The 21316-nt window shown below is 44.0% G+C and overlaps 1 protein-coding gene across 2 annotated transcripts in view; it reads left to right on the top strand.

The window, feature by feature from the left end:
• Positions 1–21316, top strand: part of LRIG3 (leucine rich repeats and immunoglobulin like domains 3) — a 57584-nt gene that overhangs the window by 23817 nt on the left and 12451 nt on the right. For both annotated transcript variants that reach the window (XM_023513616.1, XM_003790598.3), the window contains exons 4-13: positions 9445–9576; positions 10538–10681; positions 11679–11822; positions 12138–12281; positions 12691–12834; positions 13734–13814; positions 14687–14758; positions 17068–17139; positions 17650–17813; positions 19813–20133. In XM_023513616.1, coding sequence (XP_023369384.1) covers positions 9445–9576; positions 10538–10681; positions 11679–11822; positions 12138–12281; positions 12691–12834; positions 13734–13814; positions 14687–14758; positions 17068–17139; positions 17650–17813; positions 19813–20133 — 1418 coding nt within the window. The remainder of the gene's footprint in view (positions 1–9444; positions 9577–10537; positions 10682–11678; positions 11823–12137; positions 12282–12690; positions 12835–13733; positions 13815–14686; positions 14759–17067; positions 17140–17649; positions 17814–19812; positions 20134–21316) is intronic.

The raw sequence follows: 21316 nt of genomic DNA, 5'->3' as shown, positions 1-21316 counted from the left end.
TGCCCGTGTGTGTGTCCGTGTGTCCACCTGCCCATGTATGTCCATCTACCCGTGTGTGTGTATCCATCTGCCCATGTGTGTGTATCCATCTGCCCGTGTGTGTGTGTTCACCTGCCCATGTGTGTGTCCATGCGTCCACCTGCCCGTGTGTGTGTCCGTGTGTCCACCTGCCCGTGTGTGTGTCCATGTGTCCACCTGCCCGTGTGTGTGTGTCCGTGTGTCCACCTGCCCGTGTGTGTGTGTCCGTGTGTCTACCTGCCCGTGTGTGTGTCCGTGTGTCCACCTGCCCGTGTGTGTGTCCGTGTGTCCACCTGCCCGTGTGTGTGTCCGTGTGTCCACCTGCCTGTGTGTGTGTGTCCATGTGGCCACCTGCCCATGTGTGTGTCCATGCATCCACCTGCCCATATGTGTGTGTCCGTGTGTCCACCTGCCTGTGTGTGCTGCAGAATCTTAGAATGCTTCAGGGGTTCAAAACCTTGTAACAGCGGAATGCAGAGTAGGGCTGAAAGTAGGTAAAAGAAGTAATCATAATTGTAACCCCCTCCCCTCCACAGAAGAGTGGAAGTTTATTTTCAGAACATTTTTGGGAGTCAGAACATGGGCCTCGCTATGCAGGGGGAGGGGACTGAGGACAGCATCTCTGAATTGGGGGAGTTAGTCAAATCCGGATCCTGGCAGCCCCTTGTCTCCGCGTATTGCCCTTATAGCCTGCCCAGCTGGTAGCAGCTGACAGCCCTGGAGATGGGAGGATTTGAGAGGTAAGACCCACAGAAATAGGTCCCTCCTGGTCACCTGTCCTGGGACTCACCATCCACCCAGCCCACGCTGCACGCAGCCCTCAGTGAGCGGTTCCTGCTGTTTACTAAATATGATTGACTAGCCAGTGCCCAGGCCTTTGGAGATGCCTCTAACAAAGTCAGAATCTGGAACAGAGGAAGAACCAGAATGAGAATGAAGGAGAAGGGCCCCTCGAGACACATCTGATACCCTGGGAGGAAGCAGAGAAGGTGCTGTGGGCGGCAACCAGGAAAGTGCGGTGGGAGGGCAGTTCAGAGACGTATTCAGAAGCGGAATTAGAAATACGACGGATCCTTTCACAGGGTGGTAGACGTGTTGGGAGAAAGCTGAAGAACTTTCTCAGAAACGAGAATGAAAGACGGATGAAAATTGGAGAGGAAAAAATGAGGAAAGAGGAAAATCAACCAGTAAATCTAACTAGTAAATCTAATGTGAGTGGAATTCCACAGAGGGACATCTGTGGGAATGGAAGGGAGGAAGTCATCAAAGACACGACAGAATTTCCTGGAACGGAGGAGTTACACGTTTCTAGATTGGAAGGGCCTGCTGAGCGCCCGCAGGGTGAGAACAGCCAGAAGACTTCAGGAAGGCACATGACTGGGCTCCCACGATACTGAAGAGAAAGGAGCTCTGAGAGCGGGAACCCCACAGAGCAGGTCTCCTGTGCTAGAAAGGCAGCTTCCCAGGTGGCACCAGTTCCCCAGAAACAAGCCCTGGAAGTGTGGGGCTCAGTGTTTGGGCTTCAAGACCCCCCACCCTCCAGTTCTGTTGTGTGCTGAAGTTTGTCACCCAGACTTAACATCTCTGAGTATTGTGAGAACGTAAACCATGTCATTAAATCCTGTTAATAATCGCTAATCCTGTTGATCCCATTAATAATCTAAACCCCGCACACACCCAAACTGCCCATCCTACAAAGACATTTCCAGACATGAGAAAAAAGAATCACCTTCTATGCAAGGTTTCTTGGAGTGGAGGAAGACATGTCCCTGGAAAATGAGGAGGGTGAGCTGAGGAAGAGAGGATGGCAGGCCAGGCGGCACGGCTCTGCAGAGAGGGCAGGAGCCCCGGGACGGAGACTGGGTTCCGGGAGAGGCTTGGCTTCACAGAAAGCAGGGCGTGATGCCTCTAGCCAGTCACGAGGGTCATCGGCTGTGTTTGTCATCTACATCTGGAATCACAACTCACTAGAGCTGGGAAAGATCCTTTCATTCCATTGGTATCTTCACATCAAGACATAGATAATCAGAATTAAGTCAAAATCTCCTATCTAGGGACTGTAGTTTGAATTCTGTATCAAAGAGATCTTATCTTAGCAAGTTGATTGACGCAGGGTATCACCAGTTTTCTGCTTACGCTTTCTGGCTGTAGCTGTGCTGGGCACACTGTTTTGGATGTACACATGCATCTTGAGCAGCAGCTCAGATAAATCCTATGGGCCAATCTAAAGCTGGTCTAACGTTTCTAGACTTAAGGCAGGATAGCTCACGCCTGTAATCCTGGGAGGCCAAGACCTGAGGATCCCTGGAGCTCAGGATTTCAAGAGCAGCCTGAGCGTGAGTGTGATCCTTTGTCTACTCAAAAATAGAAAAGTTAGCTGGGCATTGTAGCTGGCACCTGTAGTCTCAGCCACTTGGGAGGCTGAGGCAGGAGGATCACTTGAGCCCAGGAAATTGAGGTTGCTGTGAGCTATGACTCCATGGCACTTTACCCAGGGCAACAGAGTGAAACTCCGTCTCAAAAAAAGGAATCAATAAAGTTTCTAGACTGATCGAGAACATTGTTTACGTCAGGGTCTTGAACCTGTTCGTTTAATCCAGAATTCTGAGGAACCAAAGCTGAATCCATTGCAGGCTCTCTGCACTCTCCAGCAACCCCAGGCTCATGGGCAGACTCAGGCTCACTGCGTAACTGGGGCCGCGGGCTGCCATGTGGAAATGACTGCAGAAGGCCTGTGCCTCAAAAGGGAGGGAGAGAAAACTTAGAAAATTTTACTAAATCCAAGTAGAGTCCATTTTTATTGTATATAAATGATTTCAGATTAAAATAATATTTCAGTAAGTGTCTTCTCTGTCGTCTTCTGGGATTTGTTAAATTTCTATTTACATAAAGGACCAGATTGAATTTACACTTGGAGATCAAAGAAGGGCCGTTTTGCCTGTGGTATGAATGGGCTTTTGACCCATGTGTTTCTTTTTCCCAAGAAGTGGTCTGACCTAGGCTGGATGACAGCTCCTAGGCCAGTCCTCCCGCAGCAGCCTTCAGAGTAGTGGGGATTGTAGGCGCAGCCTGATCTGCGCACCCAGCTCATGTTTCTCTTTCTGTTTTTAACAAATGGTATGACTGGCATGTGAGTGGGAACCTGATTATTCTAGCACCTCTGATTAAAATATTATAGCTATCTTACTGTGTTTATGATCCAAAAGATGATTCCATTTTCCGTTGACCCGGCCTTTAGCTAGAAGAACTGGCTCTTTGCTCTACCCCATGGCTTATGTGCTGGTTAATATCACTAACTCTTAATCAAGAATCTGTCTCCTTGCAAACCGTGCCTCCAGTTGGCTTTATTCTTTGATGCCACAGTACCAGCAGACCCGTCTGAACATGTATTCTTTTAATGAAACTTCTTAAGTATCTTTTCAGAAAAGAGATGAGCAGAGACAGTTTATTTTTATCTGTATGGAAGAGGTTCTTTGCCTGCCAAATCTTTCTGTTAAAAGAAGCCTGATACGATGGGAATGTTATTTATTCCAGCCAAGGTAGTTTTCAAGAAAACTTGTTTTTTTTTTTTTTTTTTTTTTAAGACAGAGGTAGGGATTATTGTTGGAAATAAAAGTGATCTTTAATGCGTTTGCAAAATGTAGTGTTTTCTTTAACAACTTGTAATTCCTTCATAAATGGTGCTAACCTGGTTGTTTGCAAGTTACATTTAGAAATGAGTACATCCTTGGGGCCAGGCCGGCTGTACCCAGCAGTGGCTTTAATATCCTTGGTCGATGGCTGTTTGTATGGTCTGACCACAGATTCAGCAGTTTATTAGTTGCAATTACAGAAGTGGATTTAAGGGTGTGTTAGAGCAATACATTCTAAGAAAAGGTGGCATCACAAGCATATGAAAAATGGTTTCACATGAAATTGCTGTGCACACATCCTGTCTAAAAGGACAGCGTGGTATGCAGACACCTTCAGTAAGTCACCCAGATTGCTGGTCCTTACACAGCACAGCTGCAAGGCCTTAGGCTGTTCCCTCAGTAGGAGACAGATCAAATTATTGACCTATTTCTTATTCATCAAGAAGGTGCCCTTTGATTGTTCAGGAATTTCGGTGAGATTTTGGCTCCTCACTAACAGAATATTCCACTGTGTGGTTCTCCTTTCCAACTCTGGAAATAAACTATCACCATTTATATCCACTGAAGAGCGTGTGAAGACTCTTTTGAGACACTGAATGGTTTCTAGAGATCATCGCCAGGCCGAGTGCGCCTGCCACCAAGCCCGGTTATATTTACTGTATTCATTTAATGCGGGTTTATCTTTAGGGGAGTTGCTCACGTATCAGAACAAACCAGCACAGTTTTTAGGTGTGAGAATTTCACAGTTACCCTCTTCCTAGTGACTACAGACACATTAAAATGCCAGATTGGAGCTGCTCTGATCACTAGCGTCTCACGGCTGAGCGCGAGAAGAACCCAGTGTGCACCCCAAGCCTTCGGAGGCCTCCCAAGTTAGAAGCACAAAATGCAGTGGGAACTGTGAGTGGGGACTCCAGCAGCGCTGACTGCGGTCCCCAGGCCAGAGGCTGCTGTGCTGTGTGTGTGTCCAGGGCTGAGAAGATTCACCCAGCCTGTGCTCTGGAAACCAGAGGGAGAGTGGTGCTTCCCACACGACGTGCATGAGCTGTGCAAACCGCCCTGAGCGCTGTGCAGGGCCCCCTTTGACTCATCTCCTCTCCTTCCAGCTGCCTCGCTCCTGAGCTGCTGCTGTCTCCGCTCCCCACCCACGCGCTCTGTCCCGCAGCCATCAAGCCTTTCCTTCCTTTCCCCAAAGGGAAGAGCTGCGCTTTGCTCTCGCCTGAGCTCTGCTTAGAATGGGGCAGCCTCTCTCTCTCCAAGGCGGGGTCCTCATCCCCTTGTCCCAGCTCCTTCCTGGACATCCCTCTCCACCCTCTGGCAGTCTGTCCATCCCACGGCTGTCCACCGCCTGCCCTTCCTCCTTTCTCTCGGGGACCCCTCCCCCTGGCCTGCTTTCCCCTCTTAGACTCTTGAGCTCTGTGAGGAACAAGAACCACCTCCATCTTGTTCAGACTTACATCTCCAGCTCTCTGAGTAAATCCCACCAGGTGAAAATGGTAAGCCGTGTTGGCCTCTGTGTTTTAAAAGTATTTGGCACACTTGGCTGGAAAATGAAATTGGCAACAGAATGAGACCATTATTGCTGGGCCTTAGAAGCCGGGGCTGGAATACCTGGGACTCCTGTTTTTCCTGTGGCTTCTTGGAAGCCTGAGGGAACCATCTGTGTTCCTGACCAACCAAGCCCCCAGGTCTGTGTGTCCACAAGGGACTAATTATATTTCACCTCAGCAGTGATTTGACCGTGGAACTTCCTGTACTAGCAACAAACACAGAAGACCAAAATATCCCTTGTCTCCGAGACAGATTTGCGGGAGGCTGACACACCTTCCAGCCTCAGCACCGTCCTGTGCTGTTTGAACAATGGAAAGGTGGCCTTTTCACATTAGCAAAGTCCTGGAGAAAGGTATTCACAGTTTCGTATTTGCTCAAGTACTGCACATTTCCTGTCAAAAATACTAACTGCAGTGCTTTTAAGGTGTTGATCAGTTTTGACATTTATCCATATTTGGAAAAAAAAAAAAGGTGGAGTTGAATCGGATCTTTGTCTTCTAGAGGTGTATATTCGCAACCCACTTGGTGAAATGTTTATCCTGAGGGTTTGACACTGATAAAATACATTTTTTAAATCCAGTTTTTTAAAGTAGTTGACTCTTTTTTTAAAAAACCTTCTTTCATGATGCCAAGCAAAGGGCTTTTTGTTTGTTTGTTTGTTTTAAACTGGTGCGTATCAGGTGGTTATTTGCCAGTTAGTCCAAGAGCTAATAAGAAATTGGTGTTTGGATTTAATTCCGTTCCATTAGGACAGATTTACATGTTTGTGATACTGGGACTATTATTCTGGCCGTTGTGAGGGATTTTTGTGCGAGGGAGCCGTGCTGACAAAGAGGGTACTGTGCCGGCTGCGTCTGTAACTGAGCACTTTCACACTGCAATTTAGGAGGTGAGCAGCTCAGGAAATTGCTGGCTTTGGCTGGAGCATACTTTTACTGCAAGGAAAATTTTATTCGTCATTCAAGTAATTGGCAGTTTTAATACCTTATAAACAAATGAATATAATTACCTTCTAAGCAAATGAATATATAAACCAAAGATTGTATGGTCTGTTATCTAACTGGTAGCCTTATTTGACCAATGTGATAGACACCTGTGGACCTCCCTCTCCATCCCCTAAAAACTAATTTTCTCCATATATTGCAAAAAAAATAATGGCTGAGTGGTTTCTGTTGTTAATATAAGCGTAGCTGTGCTAACTCAGACAGCCTGGAGACTGAAGCCAGCTGCCTAGGGAAGGAGAGAGTGGCTGACCGGGGCCCAGGGGTGGTGGAGACAGGGGCTCTTGGGCTTGTCAGGGTTATTCCTGTGTTTGTGGGAGGACATCCTGGTAATGCAAACATTTGGGCAATGCATTTAAGGAAAATTTCTGTCCCCCAAAGTGTGGTTTTATATAGCCCACACACCCTGACCCTAAGGCCTGTGGAGTGTCTCTTGAACTGAATCTGTCTCCGGGACCCAGAAATTGACTAATTGTCTCCCTTGCTTTACTCTGTACCTCACAGCTAGATCAAGGACTTAGTCGGCTGGTGCATGCAGATGTGGGGAATGGTCAAAATCAGAGGTCATGGCTGACTTGACTCTAAACAAAAGTCTGTGAGGCTCTGGGAGACGCTGAGGGGCTGGATGTTCATGACTGCTGATCCCTTCTTAAGAACTTTCTTATTATCACAAGCTCTGCTTTTACTATATGCAGTTGTCTGTGCTTGTTACCTTGTACAGTATTATTTTGAAAAATGGGGTTAGCCTCCTTCCATGACTTGGATTTTAAAGAAAAAAAAAAGACAATTTTTCCACTGTCCTCAAAAATAACATAGGGTAGGGGGTTGATATGTTGAGAAGTTCTCTTTATAGTTGTTTAAATGTAGAATGTGCAGCCCAGCCCATGGCTTTTTCCTGCTTTTGCTTTTTCTTGCGGGGAAAGCAGTGCTTGGCTTTTGTGTGTGTTCTGGGAGGTGTCTTCCTAACTCTGCTGGTTGCTGAGCCTGTGGGGACCCCAGGAGACCCCCCTCATCTGTGTAGGGAGATTGGGAGGGGCCCTGTTCTGGGGCATTCTTAGCATTGGTGGTGATGATGATGGCTCGGTGAGCCAGGGTAGATCCCTACATCAATTTTAAACCAAAAATTCAGTATTTCTGCAAGGTGGGAAGTAGCACACCTTTCTGAAGGCACATCTCCATGCAAGAATTACCAAAATATCTTTGATACTCTGTGTTCTATGAAATAAGCCTTAAGGGATTGCTTTGGGATCAATCCAGACTTATTCAGGGAGGGAGAGGGCTTGGGAATGCTTGGACTTCTTGTTAGGGGAAGATCCTTGGTTTCTCCATTTTAAAATTATACTGTTTGTACCAGAGAAATTTCGTTATGATTAAACGGCATAACATTTGGAAAGTGCTGAGCACAGGACTTGGTACCTGCTAGGGGCTCACCGTTGTTGGATTTCATACACTTTGCAAGATCCCGGGACAGAGGGGTAGACTTCCTTCTGTGACGGTTCCAGCGGGCGAGTAAGTGCTGTCAGCGTGCAGTGTGGGGCGCTGGGACGAGTCGCAGGACCCACTCTTCACTCACAAACCTTCTGAGATAGTGAGAGACCTACCTGCAAGCCGTAATGTGGAAGAGCTTAGTAAACTCAAAGCACTATAGAGGTCTAGGTACTGCTGTCTGAGTTCTCTCATTAAGTGAAGGTCAAATGCGCACTATATATAGAAACACCTGTTTGTGAGGAGTGCAAAACGCCAAGTTCTGCTCAGAGCACTCAGATCGTTTCATTGCTTATTGGGCTGTGAACAGGTGACCAGATTTTAACATCTGTAAGGCGGGACAACATGGCCAGGGGGCGTGGAGCAGGGGCGCGGAGCCGGGCAGGCAGGGCCTGACAACAATGAAAACTTTGATAAGCAGTTCTCGATAATCACTTCTCAGCAATTATTTATTACAGTTTAACATTATAAAATTAACAAAAATAATATAAAACTCATATTCTGGTGAAATAGCCATAGGCGGCCGAAAACCGTATATTTCCTTCTTGTTCTTCAGCCCGTTTGTGCATTCTTTCCAAAAATCGGGACTTTTTTGAAAATGCCATGGGACGTGGGACAAATTGTTGAAAAGCAGGACGGTCCCACCAAAATCGGGACATCTGGTCACCTTAGCTGTAGAGAGAAGGCCTTTCTGTGATTTGTAGGTGGCCTTTCTACTTTAACATGTTATTTCCCCACCAAAGGACCGTCCCCAAAGCACCAACGACCTGATCTGTTATGACAATTAAAATCTCTTGCATGTGTTTGATTTCTGTTTTTAATGAAATCATCAAACACTGAATTGCCCCTCGGAAGCTGTTGTATTGGTGACTTGTTAGGAACTTTGACTTGGGGATCCTTTTGTTGTTGTTGTTTTGCATTTGGGCCCAGTGTAACGCTGACTGCCAGCACAGTGGTGGCAGAAGTGTTCCCTATGTGGCTGTTGATTACATGAAATGTGGCTACTGTGACAAAGGAACCAAATTGTAACATTTAAGTTGAGTTAATTTAGATTTAAAGAGCCTTAAGTGCCTAGTGGCTTCCATATTGGACATTATGGTCTGGTGTTTAAGCCTGCTAATGTCAAAGGATGTTTTGATTTAATTTTACCTAGGAATTATTGTGTGCTTTTATGTAATATTTTGAGAATATGAAATGCCCTATGGACAACTAGGGATGGACAACTAGGGCAGGGCATTGAAACTTGCAGTCACTTAGAGAAAAGGGATCTCTTTAGGGTGGCTCTAGAAAACCCCCGAATCTGAGTTTCGAGTTCATTGGCACCTCTGTAGTATGGGTACTTTTAAAGACAAGAATTAGAAATAGAGTAGGAATCAAGAAGAAGGAACAAGGTTAACTCAGCAGGGCCTGGTTTGCCGCCTTGGTGCTAGGCATGTTATATAACCTTTAATAAAATGAGAAGGAATAATTATTGGGAAAAATAGTGTACAGAAAAAATCCAAGTTACCTTCAAGTGCATTTATAGACCCACCACTGCTACCCAGTGTCCTGTATTTATATAGCAGTGCTTTTTGTGTATTCTGGTGCTATGATTTATGACTTAAAGGGGCCATGTTATGTCTGTTTAAATTTTAAAAGTACTGTTCAAAGATCAATTTCCTATATTTCTGAGGAACAAGTTAGGAATAGAAAATATTATTCTCCATTCACATTGTTGTACTATTAACCCTGTCATCTGTGATTTCCTTTAATTCTAGGGCTGGAAACAGGATTGTTGAAATACTACCCGACCATCTGAAAGAGTTTCAATCCCTTGAAACTTTGGACTTGAGCAACAATAATATTTCAGAGCTTAAAACTGCATTTCCTCCGCTACAACTCAAATACCTGTAAGGAAAGTTTTCTTTAACAAAAGTGTTCACCTGTAATGAAAATATTGTTATGATGGAAAAAAAAGTTACAATATAGCAAATGTTGCCTGTTTTACTGGTGATGGATCAAAACTGTAACTTCATGACTTGAAATTTGGGATAAGCCCCACAATCACAATCTTCATTTAATTCTTAAACTTTTGTAATTCAAAAATTTAGGCATTCTATTAGAAAAGCTATAGCAGGCGTCCTCAAACTACGGCCCGTGGGCCACATGCAGCCCACCTAGGACATTTACCCAGCCCGCCAGGTGTTTTTGCTGCTGCTGCCTGTCCTGCTTAGCAGCCGACTCGTCCTGGGGCCCACAGTCCAGCCCTCCACTGGTCTGAGGGACGGTGAACTGGCCCCCTGTTTAAAAAGTTTGAGGACCCCTGAGCTATAGGGTGTAAGAAATGCTGCTTCTTTTTTAAAAAAATAACCACAATGAAACCGTTGCTGTGTTTTAGTAATAATTAATTTCCTAAAAGTTCAAGGTGTTCCAAAAGTCTCTGTACATCAGAAAGGTAACCTAATAATAGCCTTGGAACACATTCGCTGTGAGTGGGAGAGAAGAATTTATACATGTATAGAAAGAGGAGGCCAGCACATAGAGAATATTTTGTAAAATTTTGTAATGAAGATTTTATAAGTAAGGTACATTTAGCTACAGTTTCCCATTGCCCCGTGTATGGTCACTCTGGAATGCCCTGTAGGTGGATAACCATAATAAATTTATAACCTTTAAATATTCCAGTTCAGTCTTTCCTCAGAAATACATGCGAATCTTAATCACCATTTGCCCACAAAGGCCTAAACAGTAATTATTTTAAGTGCCCATTGGTGGTTAGGGTCTTTGGAGATTCTTTATACTGCACAGATTGCATGCACGTCCTCTTCCAAAGGAGTCAGAAAGAGAAGCTCATCTTCAAACTTTCAACAGGTATATCAACAGTAACCGAGTCACATCAGTGGAACCTGGGTGTTTTGACAGTTTGGCAAACACGCTGCTGGTCTTGAAGCTAAACAAGAACCGACTTTCGGCCATCCCACCCAAGATGTTTAAATTGCCCCAGCTGCAACATCTGTGAGTAAATGCCTCCTACGTATCATTTCCTCACCTCCTCCACACCTTGGCTCTCTGTTACTTAAAATCCAAAACGTGACACAAGGAGTTTAGAAACAAGAATTGGCCACCTTTCCCAGGAGAGCTAGAGTTGTAGAATCTCTACATTGGAAAGAGCCTTACTTGTTACCTCGTGCCTGCTGCTGCCTGATGAGACCCTTTGGGTGTTACTGGAAGGAGAGACCAGAGTGATCACTCAGTGACCTCCTTACAGAGCTGCTGTTGTGGTACCCAAGGAATCAGGGGGTGCTCAACAGCTGTGGTTTATGAGCATGATACTGGCAACTCCAGGAGGCTGTGATAGCTTAAGTGGCTGTAAAGAAGTGTCTCGTTGGTACTGGTGAAATGATCTGTGAACTGGCTTCGGCTGTCGGGTTCTCAGCCTCGGCTGTTCATTACAAACCCTTGGGGAACTTTAAAACCCTCCCAGTACCCAGGCCACACCCTAGACCAATTACATTAGAACCTCTGGGGGTAAGATCCAGGCTTCAGTAATTTTTAAAACTCCTAAGGTGGTTCCAGTGTGTAACCAAGTTTGACAACTACTGCCTTCAAGAGCACAGGAGACCTGACAAGGGTCAGGAAAGACAAAGCCGACTTGGTAAGCAGTTTGGACCAGGACCTCATGTCATAGCGTGATATTCAATATTCTCATTCAAGACTTGTTAAAAAACAAGTATTAATTCATTTGCTTCTGTACTGAGTGAACGATGTTTTAGAAGTTAAACCACAGTCTAGTTTCAATATTTTATTATACCAGAAATACATCACACATTTCAGAAGGAACCTCACTGCTAATAAATTGAAGTTCTTCTCAATAAAAATGTTTAGCAATTTAAAACATTCTATGTAATTTAATAACGACTGGTTTAATATTGTAGTAGTGGCACATTTTATTATCAGCTTTAAAATTTAATTGTCATCTGAGGTAACTGTTTAATTGTAATATTCAATGCAGCGAACTGAACCGGAACAAGATTAAAAACGTAGATGGACTCACGTTCCAAGGACTTGGTGCTCTGAAGTCTCTGAAGATGCAAAGAAACGGAGTAACAAGACTTATGGACGGAGCTTTTTGGGGGCTGAGCAACATGGAAATTTTGTAAGTGTGGGTCATTGCAGCTTCCAGTCGCGTGACGTGATCTTGGCATGTTCAATGAACATCAATGTAGCTCTTATTTTAACTGTGTTAAGACGTCGTCATCCATAATCTTACTCAGATTTGCTTTAGGGAATATAATTGAGAATTTATAAGTCCATAAACCTATAAACACATAAATGATAAGTATTTATAGGGTTCTTTGGACTATCTTATCATATCACAAAAGGTAAACATCTGGTAACAGTAGGACTATGTGGCAGGTTGTACCAGTGAAGCGACTGGATGATGAACTTCTGGTTCTTATTGTCAATGCAGGCAGCTGGACCACAACAACCTGACAGAGATCACCAAAGGCTGGCTGTACGGTTTGCTGATGCTGCAGGAACTTCATCTCAGCCAGAACGCCATCCGCAGGATCAGCCCCGATGCCTGGGAGTTCTGCCAGCACCTCAGTGAGCTGTGAGCTGCCTTTGATTGTCCTCAGGTTTGAGAGCAGGGATCATGCCAGGGCATGAGCCTCTCACCGCTCATCTGTGAAATTTTCATAACAGAGTTTCCAGGGTGACAGTCTCGTTCACATGCAACCCCGTCAGGTTTTTGTTGTGATAAGTTGGAGCCAATTCTGCTGTTTTCACTTTTGTGCCACACTGACAAAGGCGGTGATGGCCATTTTCACATAAAGAGAATGTGTATTTTTTTTTTTATTATTGAGACTGGAGTAATATCTACGTGACTATTATTTACTAAGGCAGAATTGTAAAATCAGGAGTATCGTAGTTATGTATATTACCTGTCTTTTGGAAAACAAATCACGGTGTTGAACTGACAAATTGAAGCCGTTTTCTTTTTTAATTCCATTTGTCTGCAGGGACCTAACTTTCAATCAGTTATCGAGGTTAGACGATTCGAGCTTCCTTGGCCTGAGCTTGCTAAACACTCTGCACATCGGGAACAACAGAGTCAGCTACATTGCCGACTGCGCCTTCCGGGGACTTTCCAGTTTAAAAACTTTGTAAGTCACACACTTTGCTCTCAGTGCACGAACCTAATTGGTTCCTCAATGTGTGCACTTTTCTCGAAGCAGAATTCCTTTGTTGTCAAGGAAGTGTGTACAGCCTCAGAAGTAGCGTTTTAATCTTTCCCAGATCAGTTTGATTAAAATGGACCCATGTCATCCATGTGTGTTTGGTAAAGGGATTAAAAAGGGCGGCGATAGGGTTGTTGTGGCGAGCCTGGGTTAGCCTTGCTGGGATGTCCAGGAAGTTGGTAATGGCTTAAGAAGGAAACCATTTTAAATCTACCAGTTCTTTTCTTTATAAAATACACATTAAGAATTACTCAGAGAAAAAAAGGTACACAAAGGGACGTCAGGGAAGGTGCCCATTTATCATGCCGGTACATCCACAACACAGGCTCCAGCCTCAGAGAAAGAAAAGAGCTGAATTAATTGACCTTTGAAAAGAATCTCTGGTGTGTTAATTTAATGTTGTGCAATGGGCTTTAGATTTTTGCTCTGTCAGAAACTTCTGCTCTGTTCGCTACTTGGAGCATTACATAGTTGGAAGGCGTGCTGTATGCTTTGGCCAACTCCCGCTTAGGTGGTTGGAGCAGTGGTTTTAAAGTTTAATATATTTTTCATACTTTTCAAGTCTTTCAGAATTTAGTCATCTTGATAGAGGAATTGATGGAGCCAGAGTCAGCTGTCCTGATGTTGAGCAAAACTTAAAATGCTGCTGGGGAAGGGGTGTGCCGGGTGGGAGAGGTGTGTTGGAGAGACCATTTGGGGTTGTCTGGAAAGGGGTGGGACGATGTGCAGAGTGACCAGGGATCTGTTGCAAGTGGTCTGGCACCTGGGGGGTCAGCTTAGGTTTCTGAGCATAGCTCTACAGAGAATACTTTTTTCAAAATTAGGGATCTGAAGAACAATGAAATTTCCTGGACGATTGAAGACATGAATGGTGCCTTCTCTGGGCTTGATAAACTGAGGCGGCTGTGAGTATGAGTTGCTTCCTACCTCAACTTATTCTTGGACTTACTAATTTTGTCCTCATTGGAGTCTGCCCCACAAGATCTCACTGGAAAGAGACGCTTCCCTTTCTCACTACCCCAAATGGGTGCTGTGGGGTGTGAGACAGGACGCATATTAATTAGCTTTTCTTCCATGCGTAAAAGCTTTGCATTCAACATTTTGCTCTGTGTACTTTATTTTAATGTCTAAATTAAAGACTTTTTAGCTGTCCTGAGTGGTTAGAGTTTTTGGGATTACCAGCATGTAACAGACAGTATACTTACCAGCTTCAGTGTTGTGAAATCCTCAGTATTACACGCTTCTCACAGGGACTTTGAAATTAAGTGACCCAATATCTGCTGATAATGCTGCAGTCATTTCTGAGCAGAACTGGATGGAAGCAGAGTTAGCCATCAGATTGTCCTGCAGGTGGCCGGATGACATGCTTCAAGCCCAGAACCCCTGTGGATGATGAAGGGATCCACAGAGGAGGAGGAGAAGGAGAAAACCTCCCCTATTATCTGCTTTATTTATTAGAGTTTGGAGACAGTTTACTTGAGATAAAGTTTCTTCCTGTTCCTAAAAAAACTTTGGGAAAAAAAAAAAAAAACAGCACTTGGTTTAATCAGAGAGTAACTTACAGAATACCTGTTTTTGTTGGGCTCTTTGTTGAATGCTTTGCAAAAACATTTGGACCTATATTATTGAAATAGATGGTATAGATACATTTTTACAGGATATATTATTAATTGAAAAAATAGAATTGTCCACAAGTGATTTAAAAAGCAATTCTGTTTATGAAGGTTCCACTCCCAATAGTTTTTTATTAACTATTCTAATGTATTTTTCCCCCCAGAATACTCCAGGGAAACCGGATAAGATCTATTACCAAAAAAGCCTTCACTGGTTTGGATGCATTAGAACATCTGTGAGTGGCTGGAATTTGCTTTACCCTAAAGGCATTCTAAGATGGTTATTTATTTATGTGTCATGAAAGTTACACTAGACTGTCATTTCATTGGTTGCCATCCTCTGAGTACCGTAAAATATATTTACACATTTCCCTGTCTTTTTTCTGTCTCTTTCTGATTCTGTCTGTTTACTCCTGATTCCTCCTGTTTACTTACCTGTCTGTCTGGTAAGTACGGTGGTGTGAGCAGGTGGACCTGTCCCTTTATATTCAAGGACATTGCTAAATTTCATTAATGGAGGGGCGTTATATTAAAAATCACCACACGTTGTGCTTCCACCACCTGTTGAGCATTGTATCTGATATTTTTATATATTGTCTCATTCAATCCTTTCAAGAATACTATTCAAGAGCTATTAGTATATATTTACATTATGCAGAAGTCTCGAGTGTTTATCGATTGCATTGGACAGTTAAGAAGATGACTTAAATTTTAGAGATCAAAAGGGACAGTTTCCCACAATCCTTAAGGGTGACATAAGGAGGTCCTGACACCACTGCGGGGATTGTTGTTAATTGGCTGTTTTTGCTCTTTAGTTACACCATGCATCACCTCCCCTCCCCCGTTGTTCTCCTCCTCGTTTTTTTCTGTTCCTTACCCATCACTTAGCAGGTGGAGAAGCAGGACTCAAGCTGAGCTGCCTCTCCTCGGCATCACACCTGCTCTTTGCCCAGCTGCCAGGAACTCTTGGCCCACAGTTCTGAAAGACATTTAGGACCTCAGCCCCCAGTAATTTTCAACCACCATGAGAGGAAAGCTAGCTGTCCTAGCCGGGTATGACAGCCTGCATGGGCACCTTGCTGTGACTTACCCAACCGCTGCCGAGCCTTGTTCAGTGAAAGTACAGAGTTCTGATACAGTGTGTATGTTAAGGAATGCTGGTGGCGAAATGTCTCACTAGCTAGTAACTTGGGCAGAAGTTACAATTAAGTTATACGTATGATTTGTGCGCTTATCTGTGTTGTGTTTCCATGTATGGGGGGTGAAGATTTGGCTGTCATCTGTAAACCCAACTGTCATCCTCTGACTGCGCCTGTCTCAGGGAGATCTAGAACCCTCACCTCACCTCAGATTCTGCAAAGCTGAGTTTTGGAAGTGTGCACCAGTGTTGCTGTACTTACTGAAACAGACTATTTTCAAAGGAAAACTAGCTGAAAGCGTTTGTTATCTATCTGGCCCCTGCCCTTTCTAAAGGGAAGGCAGAATCAGTACAGTATGAAATGCTCCAGTTTCCTGGAACCTTCCTGACTCTCCTGTCCCCTCTCTACTCAGCTCTAGTACTTTCTTTCTTTCCTGCCCCTTGTCTCAGTATGGCCTACGAGACTCTGACATCTGTAAAGAAAGACAGAGCCGGCATCCTTGTGGCCAATACCTTAATTCACACTGCTTAGACGTGCTGGTTGAACAGCAGCCCAGAATATTCGCTCATTTTATAAAGGTCCTGCCTGGAGTCTGTATTTGTTTTAACAAGTACATCTTGTCTGAACATCTTCCTGCCTTTATGTTAGTGAGGTGTGTGTGGCAGATGTAGGCTGGTGGCTAAAAGCCTAGGTTTTGGAATTGAAAATAATTGTTTCACAATTAAACTCAAGTTGGGGGGAGGGAGGAGGAAGAAGAGGGGAGGGGAAAGGGGAGAGGGGAGGAGGGCGGGGATTTCTGTGCTGTCATCCAGCAGGCACAAGGTAGGGGTACGTGGCACACCTAGGTGAGGGACACAACTAGAACTTGGACTCTACCTACCAACACAAAGTAACCTAATCGTCCGTACCCTCCTATTAATCTGAAATTAAAAAAAAAAAAGAAAGAAAATGATTGTTTGAACTCATACCTTCCCCTGTGTGCTGAGCTAGCTAATAATTTTCTCTTGGGTTGCTGTAGAAATCAATACAATAATGCAGTAAATCACTTGAGTTTATCTCATAGAAAATATTGTGTAAATGATGTTTTTAACAAGCATTAATTATGAGGAGTTTAATTTGTGTATTTATAAGTTACTGATAGTTACTAATCTGAATAATGAGAAATACAGTGAAATGACAGAGCAGCAGGGCTCTGTGACCCTCCTACTCCAGCCTCCTGTGAGTGGTGAGGTGGAGGAGACCTCTCACCGCAGCAGAGCCTGTCTCTCATACCAACACCCCGTCCTCCTGCCCAAGCTTCACAGCGGAATATGTGGGAGTTGCTGGTCCGTGTACTTTGGCACGTTGAGTGTTTGGTGCATGGGGCGGGCAGTGGATCTGAAGCTTTTGATTTGATTGTTTTTCAGAGACCTGAGTGACAATGCAATCATGTCTTTACAAGGCAATGCCTTTTCACAAATGAAGAAACTCCAACAATTGTAAGCTTTTCTATTTCTGTCAAGAACTTCAAATAAAGCATAGAGGGGGATAACTGGCATGTGGTCATGTCCTAGATTATGTCTGTAAAAATTGTCTAGCACATTCTTAACATTAATTTTTATGCCAGGAAACAAAAGGAGTTTGTTACTTGTTCCCTTTGAAATGAGGAGTTTTTCCTTCTGTCCTGAATTTGCCCCGTCTGCCTGTGGCCCGTCAGAGCAGTGCCTATGGAATTTGCCCCGTCTGCCTGTGGCCCGTCAGAGCAGTGCCTATGGAATCAAGAGCCACTTTCCAGCTCTAAGTATCAGTGCTTCTGTCTCAGTAGGACAGTGAGAACGACAGCAAAAATCATTTCTGGCATTTTAACCCGGGCCATAGGATATTCATTACATAGAATATGTATATTTAGTTTCTAAATTCATTGCCTTGTTACTGCTTGCTTAGGTTTAGTTTGCTTGCAGAAATCTGCATTTCATACGGAACAAATTGGGTGTAATTGCTCTCCCCAGGCATTTAAATACATCGAGCCTGTTGTGTGATTGCCAACTCAAATGGCTCCCGCAGTGGGTGGCAGAGAATAACTTTCAGGCTTTCGTCCATGCCAGTTGTGCCCATCCTCAGCTGCTGAAGGGAAGAAGCATCTTCGCTGTCAGCCCCGATGGCTTTGTGTGTGGTGAGTAGCAGCATCGCCCTTGCCTTTTATTTGTTCTTCTTTTTTTCCCCCTCCCATTTATCCAAATAATGGTTTTGCATAGGTTCATGTTCTCTTTATAAAGCATTTATTTCTGCTGAGGTACATGAAAATGGATCTATGGTTTGCTGATTTAATTTTGCAGATGGGAAAGAGAATTTTCTAAAATTGCTTCATCTTTGTTTTGGCATCAGGGCAGTTTGGTAGAAAGAGAATGAAATTGGATCTTGCAAGGACAGGAGGATGGTCCCAGCCCTGCCGTTTAACTGAGTTTCCCTACGTCTCGGTCTCCGCATCCATGAAATAGGGACTGTTTTCTGCTCTGGAGCTTCTTGAGAGGCTCTCATGAAAGAGAAAAATCATTAGCTAATGATCTTGTGGGTTCCTAAAAAATTAACTGTGGGTGGGTAAAGCATTACAAGTAATAGGATGTTTGAATTTATCGTAAATAATTTTAAGGTCCATCGACTTAGCAGCCAAGAACCTGAGTATTAGAAATCTCCTTACCCAAAGTCCACCCTGCCAGCTAGTAGCAGATCTTGATTAGAAAGAAAAAAATAATTATCTCTGGTGTAGTTGTCTGTCTACTACACTGCTGTTTACTACTTGCTGCCATGGGGACCTTTGTAAAAATAAATTCATGTATAAAACAGAAAGCCAAACTTTGCTTATATTTAAGTATGTATGTCCAGAAACTAAGAACTTTATTTTACAGGGGCATCTGAAAATTTACTTAAAATTGCTTTGTTTAGGTTGGAGCATTAAATAGAGCTGGCAGTTTCTGGAAATAAAACCTCCAGTATAGCTTTTGGATCTGAATAAGCTTTTGGCATTCTTCTAGAAGGGCCTGCCCCTGTCTCTTTCTCATGGTCCTTATTTCACACTTCCTAAAATGTGAATTCCCTGTTACTTTGAGACATATATGTCTATGGTTTTTCTTTTTTCATTCCATTTATTGTGAATCTGAACATTGATTATCAAGTGAGAATTTTAAAATAATACAGGAGAAGAAACCACCTGTAGTGTGACATGCAGACGTGGTGCTGGTGTTACCAGAGTGTCCCCCACACCCCCTTGTTACATAAAAAGTTATTTTTCCAGAGTGCCCAAATAATACACTTTGATAGGTCTGAGATGTTTCTTTCTGAGTTTAGACCCATGTCTGAGGAACTAAAGTTCAAAAAGGTAACTTTTTCAAAAAGTAACAGAGAACTAAAAATAACTCCTTAGAATGAAAGAGTTGCTTAGCGCTAATTATAATGTAGCTTTGACAGTGGGGCGCAGGCAGGATTGACGGGCTGCTGGGAACTCCAAGCTGAAGCCAGTGGCTTACAGTTGCTTCTGGAGAAGGTTTTTCTTTTGCTACAGGATTTTCTTTTTCTTTCTTTCATTCTTTCTTTTCTCTTTCTTTTTGGCTCTACCTAAGTTAAACTTTTAAACATTGATTCTGTTTTTGGTAAATGGGGTGTTAATTGCTATCTTTTATTATTACTATTATCAGAGCTGTGTACATTAATGCAATCATGGGGGTACAATGTCTTTAGTGGTATTGGTTAATCATGATTGGTGTTTGATTTCTTAATTTTGCTGTTCCTTGTTTATGGACAAATGGGCCGACTGCCGTTCCCAATAGCAGCATTCAGAGATGACCCATGAGCTTAGAAGTGTGTTAGCTTTTTTCTGTTTATACAGAGTACAAGGAGTCTGAGTAAACTGGGGGTTTCCTGACAGTTGTGAAATGACAGTCTCCTCTTAGATAATAATGATGGAGCAGTAGGTCTCCGTACCTATTTGAAATGAATGAGTTACTTTACGCACACTCCCACGGTGCCGCTCCACACTGGGACTACTAGTTGGCCCGTAAAAAGCACGCTATGGGGAAAGCCTGAGCCGCTGTTTGTTTTGTATTTCTTGGTGTTCAGAACTGAGCAGCTTTTGGACCCTTAACATTGTTTTGCTCCATCCTCTCCATTGTGAACAGATGATTTTCCCAAACCCCAGATCACGGTTCAACCAGAAACGCAGTCAGCGATAAAAGGCTCCAATCTGAGTTTCATCTGCTCCGCTGCCAGCAGCAGCGACTCCCCAATGACTTTTGCTTGGAAAAAAGATAATGAACTACTCCCTGATGCTGAAATGGAAAATTACGCGCACCTGCGGGCCCAGGGCGGCGAGGTGATGGAGTACACCACCATCCTGCGGCTGCGCCACGTGGGATTCGCCAGCGAAGGGAAATACCAGTGTGTCATCTCCAATCACTTCGGCTCATCCTACTCTGTCAAAGCCAAGCTCACAGTGAACAGTATGTGATCCGACTTTTCCTTTAGCATTTAAGAAACAGAAAGCACCTGGTGTCCGCTCCCTCTCATTCTTAACCCTGTCCTTTGCTCTGACAGTCCCCCCACCCCATCCCCACACAGGACTCTTCCTCTTCCCACTTCTGACTCCACTGAGATTCTTGATTTGTGTCTAAGCCAGCAGTTGTCATGTTGACGACACCATACTCTGTGATCGATATTGCAGAGATGAACCAGTTACGTTTTGCTCTTTAGGCCTCACGATGTGCTCTGAAGGCCACCAGGGACAGAGTTAAATGCACCCCACCTTTAATTCAGAAATCCGTGAATCCTTCCACTCTTGCTTGTGGCTGTGTGACTTGCCACAGTTTACTGAATGTCTCTGTGCCTCAGCTTCTGTTACACATCTTCCAGTTAGAGACAAAAGGACCTTCCACACTGAGTTACTGTGATCATTGAATATTGTGTGTAAAGGGCTTAGCTAAACGCCTGGAATACAGGTGGCTCTCAGTAAATGCAAGGTGAGCTGCCGCTGTGTGATCAAAGTATGCCATTGTTTGCATTGCGGGGAGGGTGTACAGTTAACTGTAGGATCCTCACTATTTTATCCTCCAAGTATTTGTATCTGCTGTGGGAGAAGATTTTGGATTTGGTTTGTTAATACATTGACTCCATGGAGGACTGCTCAGGCCTGCCACATAGAGCAGTTTGGGGTTTAAGTTCTAGGAGAAAGCAAATATCTTCAAGTCATAGGATTTCAGAGCCAGCCAGAGGGACTTTAAGAGATGTGGATAAAGTGAGTGGTACCAAGAGATGTGCCCAGCATCTCACAGTTCATTATTGAAGAAACTAAAAGAGGCTGGGGAACAGCAGGAGAGCTTCAGTCAAAGGACCAGACGTGCTGTGTTCCAGGCTGGCTTCATCGTGTCTGTGTCTGTGTAACCTTGAGCAAGTTATTTTAATCCTTCTATTCTCAACTTGAGTGTCCTTGTCTTGAAATTGGAAATAATCCTTGCCTTACCTCTGTCAGAGAGATTGGTAAGTATCAAACAAAAAATGGAAAGGAAGGCGGTGAACCCCTCAGGGCCACAGAAAATGGAAAGGAAGGCGGTGAACCCCTCAGGGCCACAGAAAATGGAAAGGAAGGCAGGTGGACCCCTCAGGGCCACAGAAAATGGAAAGGAAGGC

Source organism: Otolemur garnettii, unplaced genomic scaffold (assembly GCF_000181295.1).
Source record: "Otolemur garnettii isolate 467f Iridium unplaced genomic scaffold, OtoGar3 scaffold00043, whole genome shotgun sequence".
NCBI lineage: Eukaryota > Metazoa > Chordata > Mammalia > Primates > Galagidae > Otolemur > Otolemur garnettii.
The sequence above is the reverse complement of the archived record's forward strand: the minus strand, read 5'-3'. Positions and strand labels throughout refer to the sequence as shown.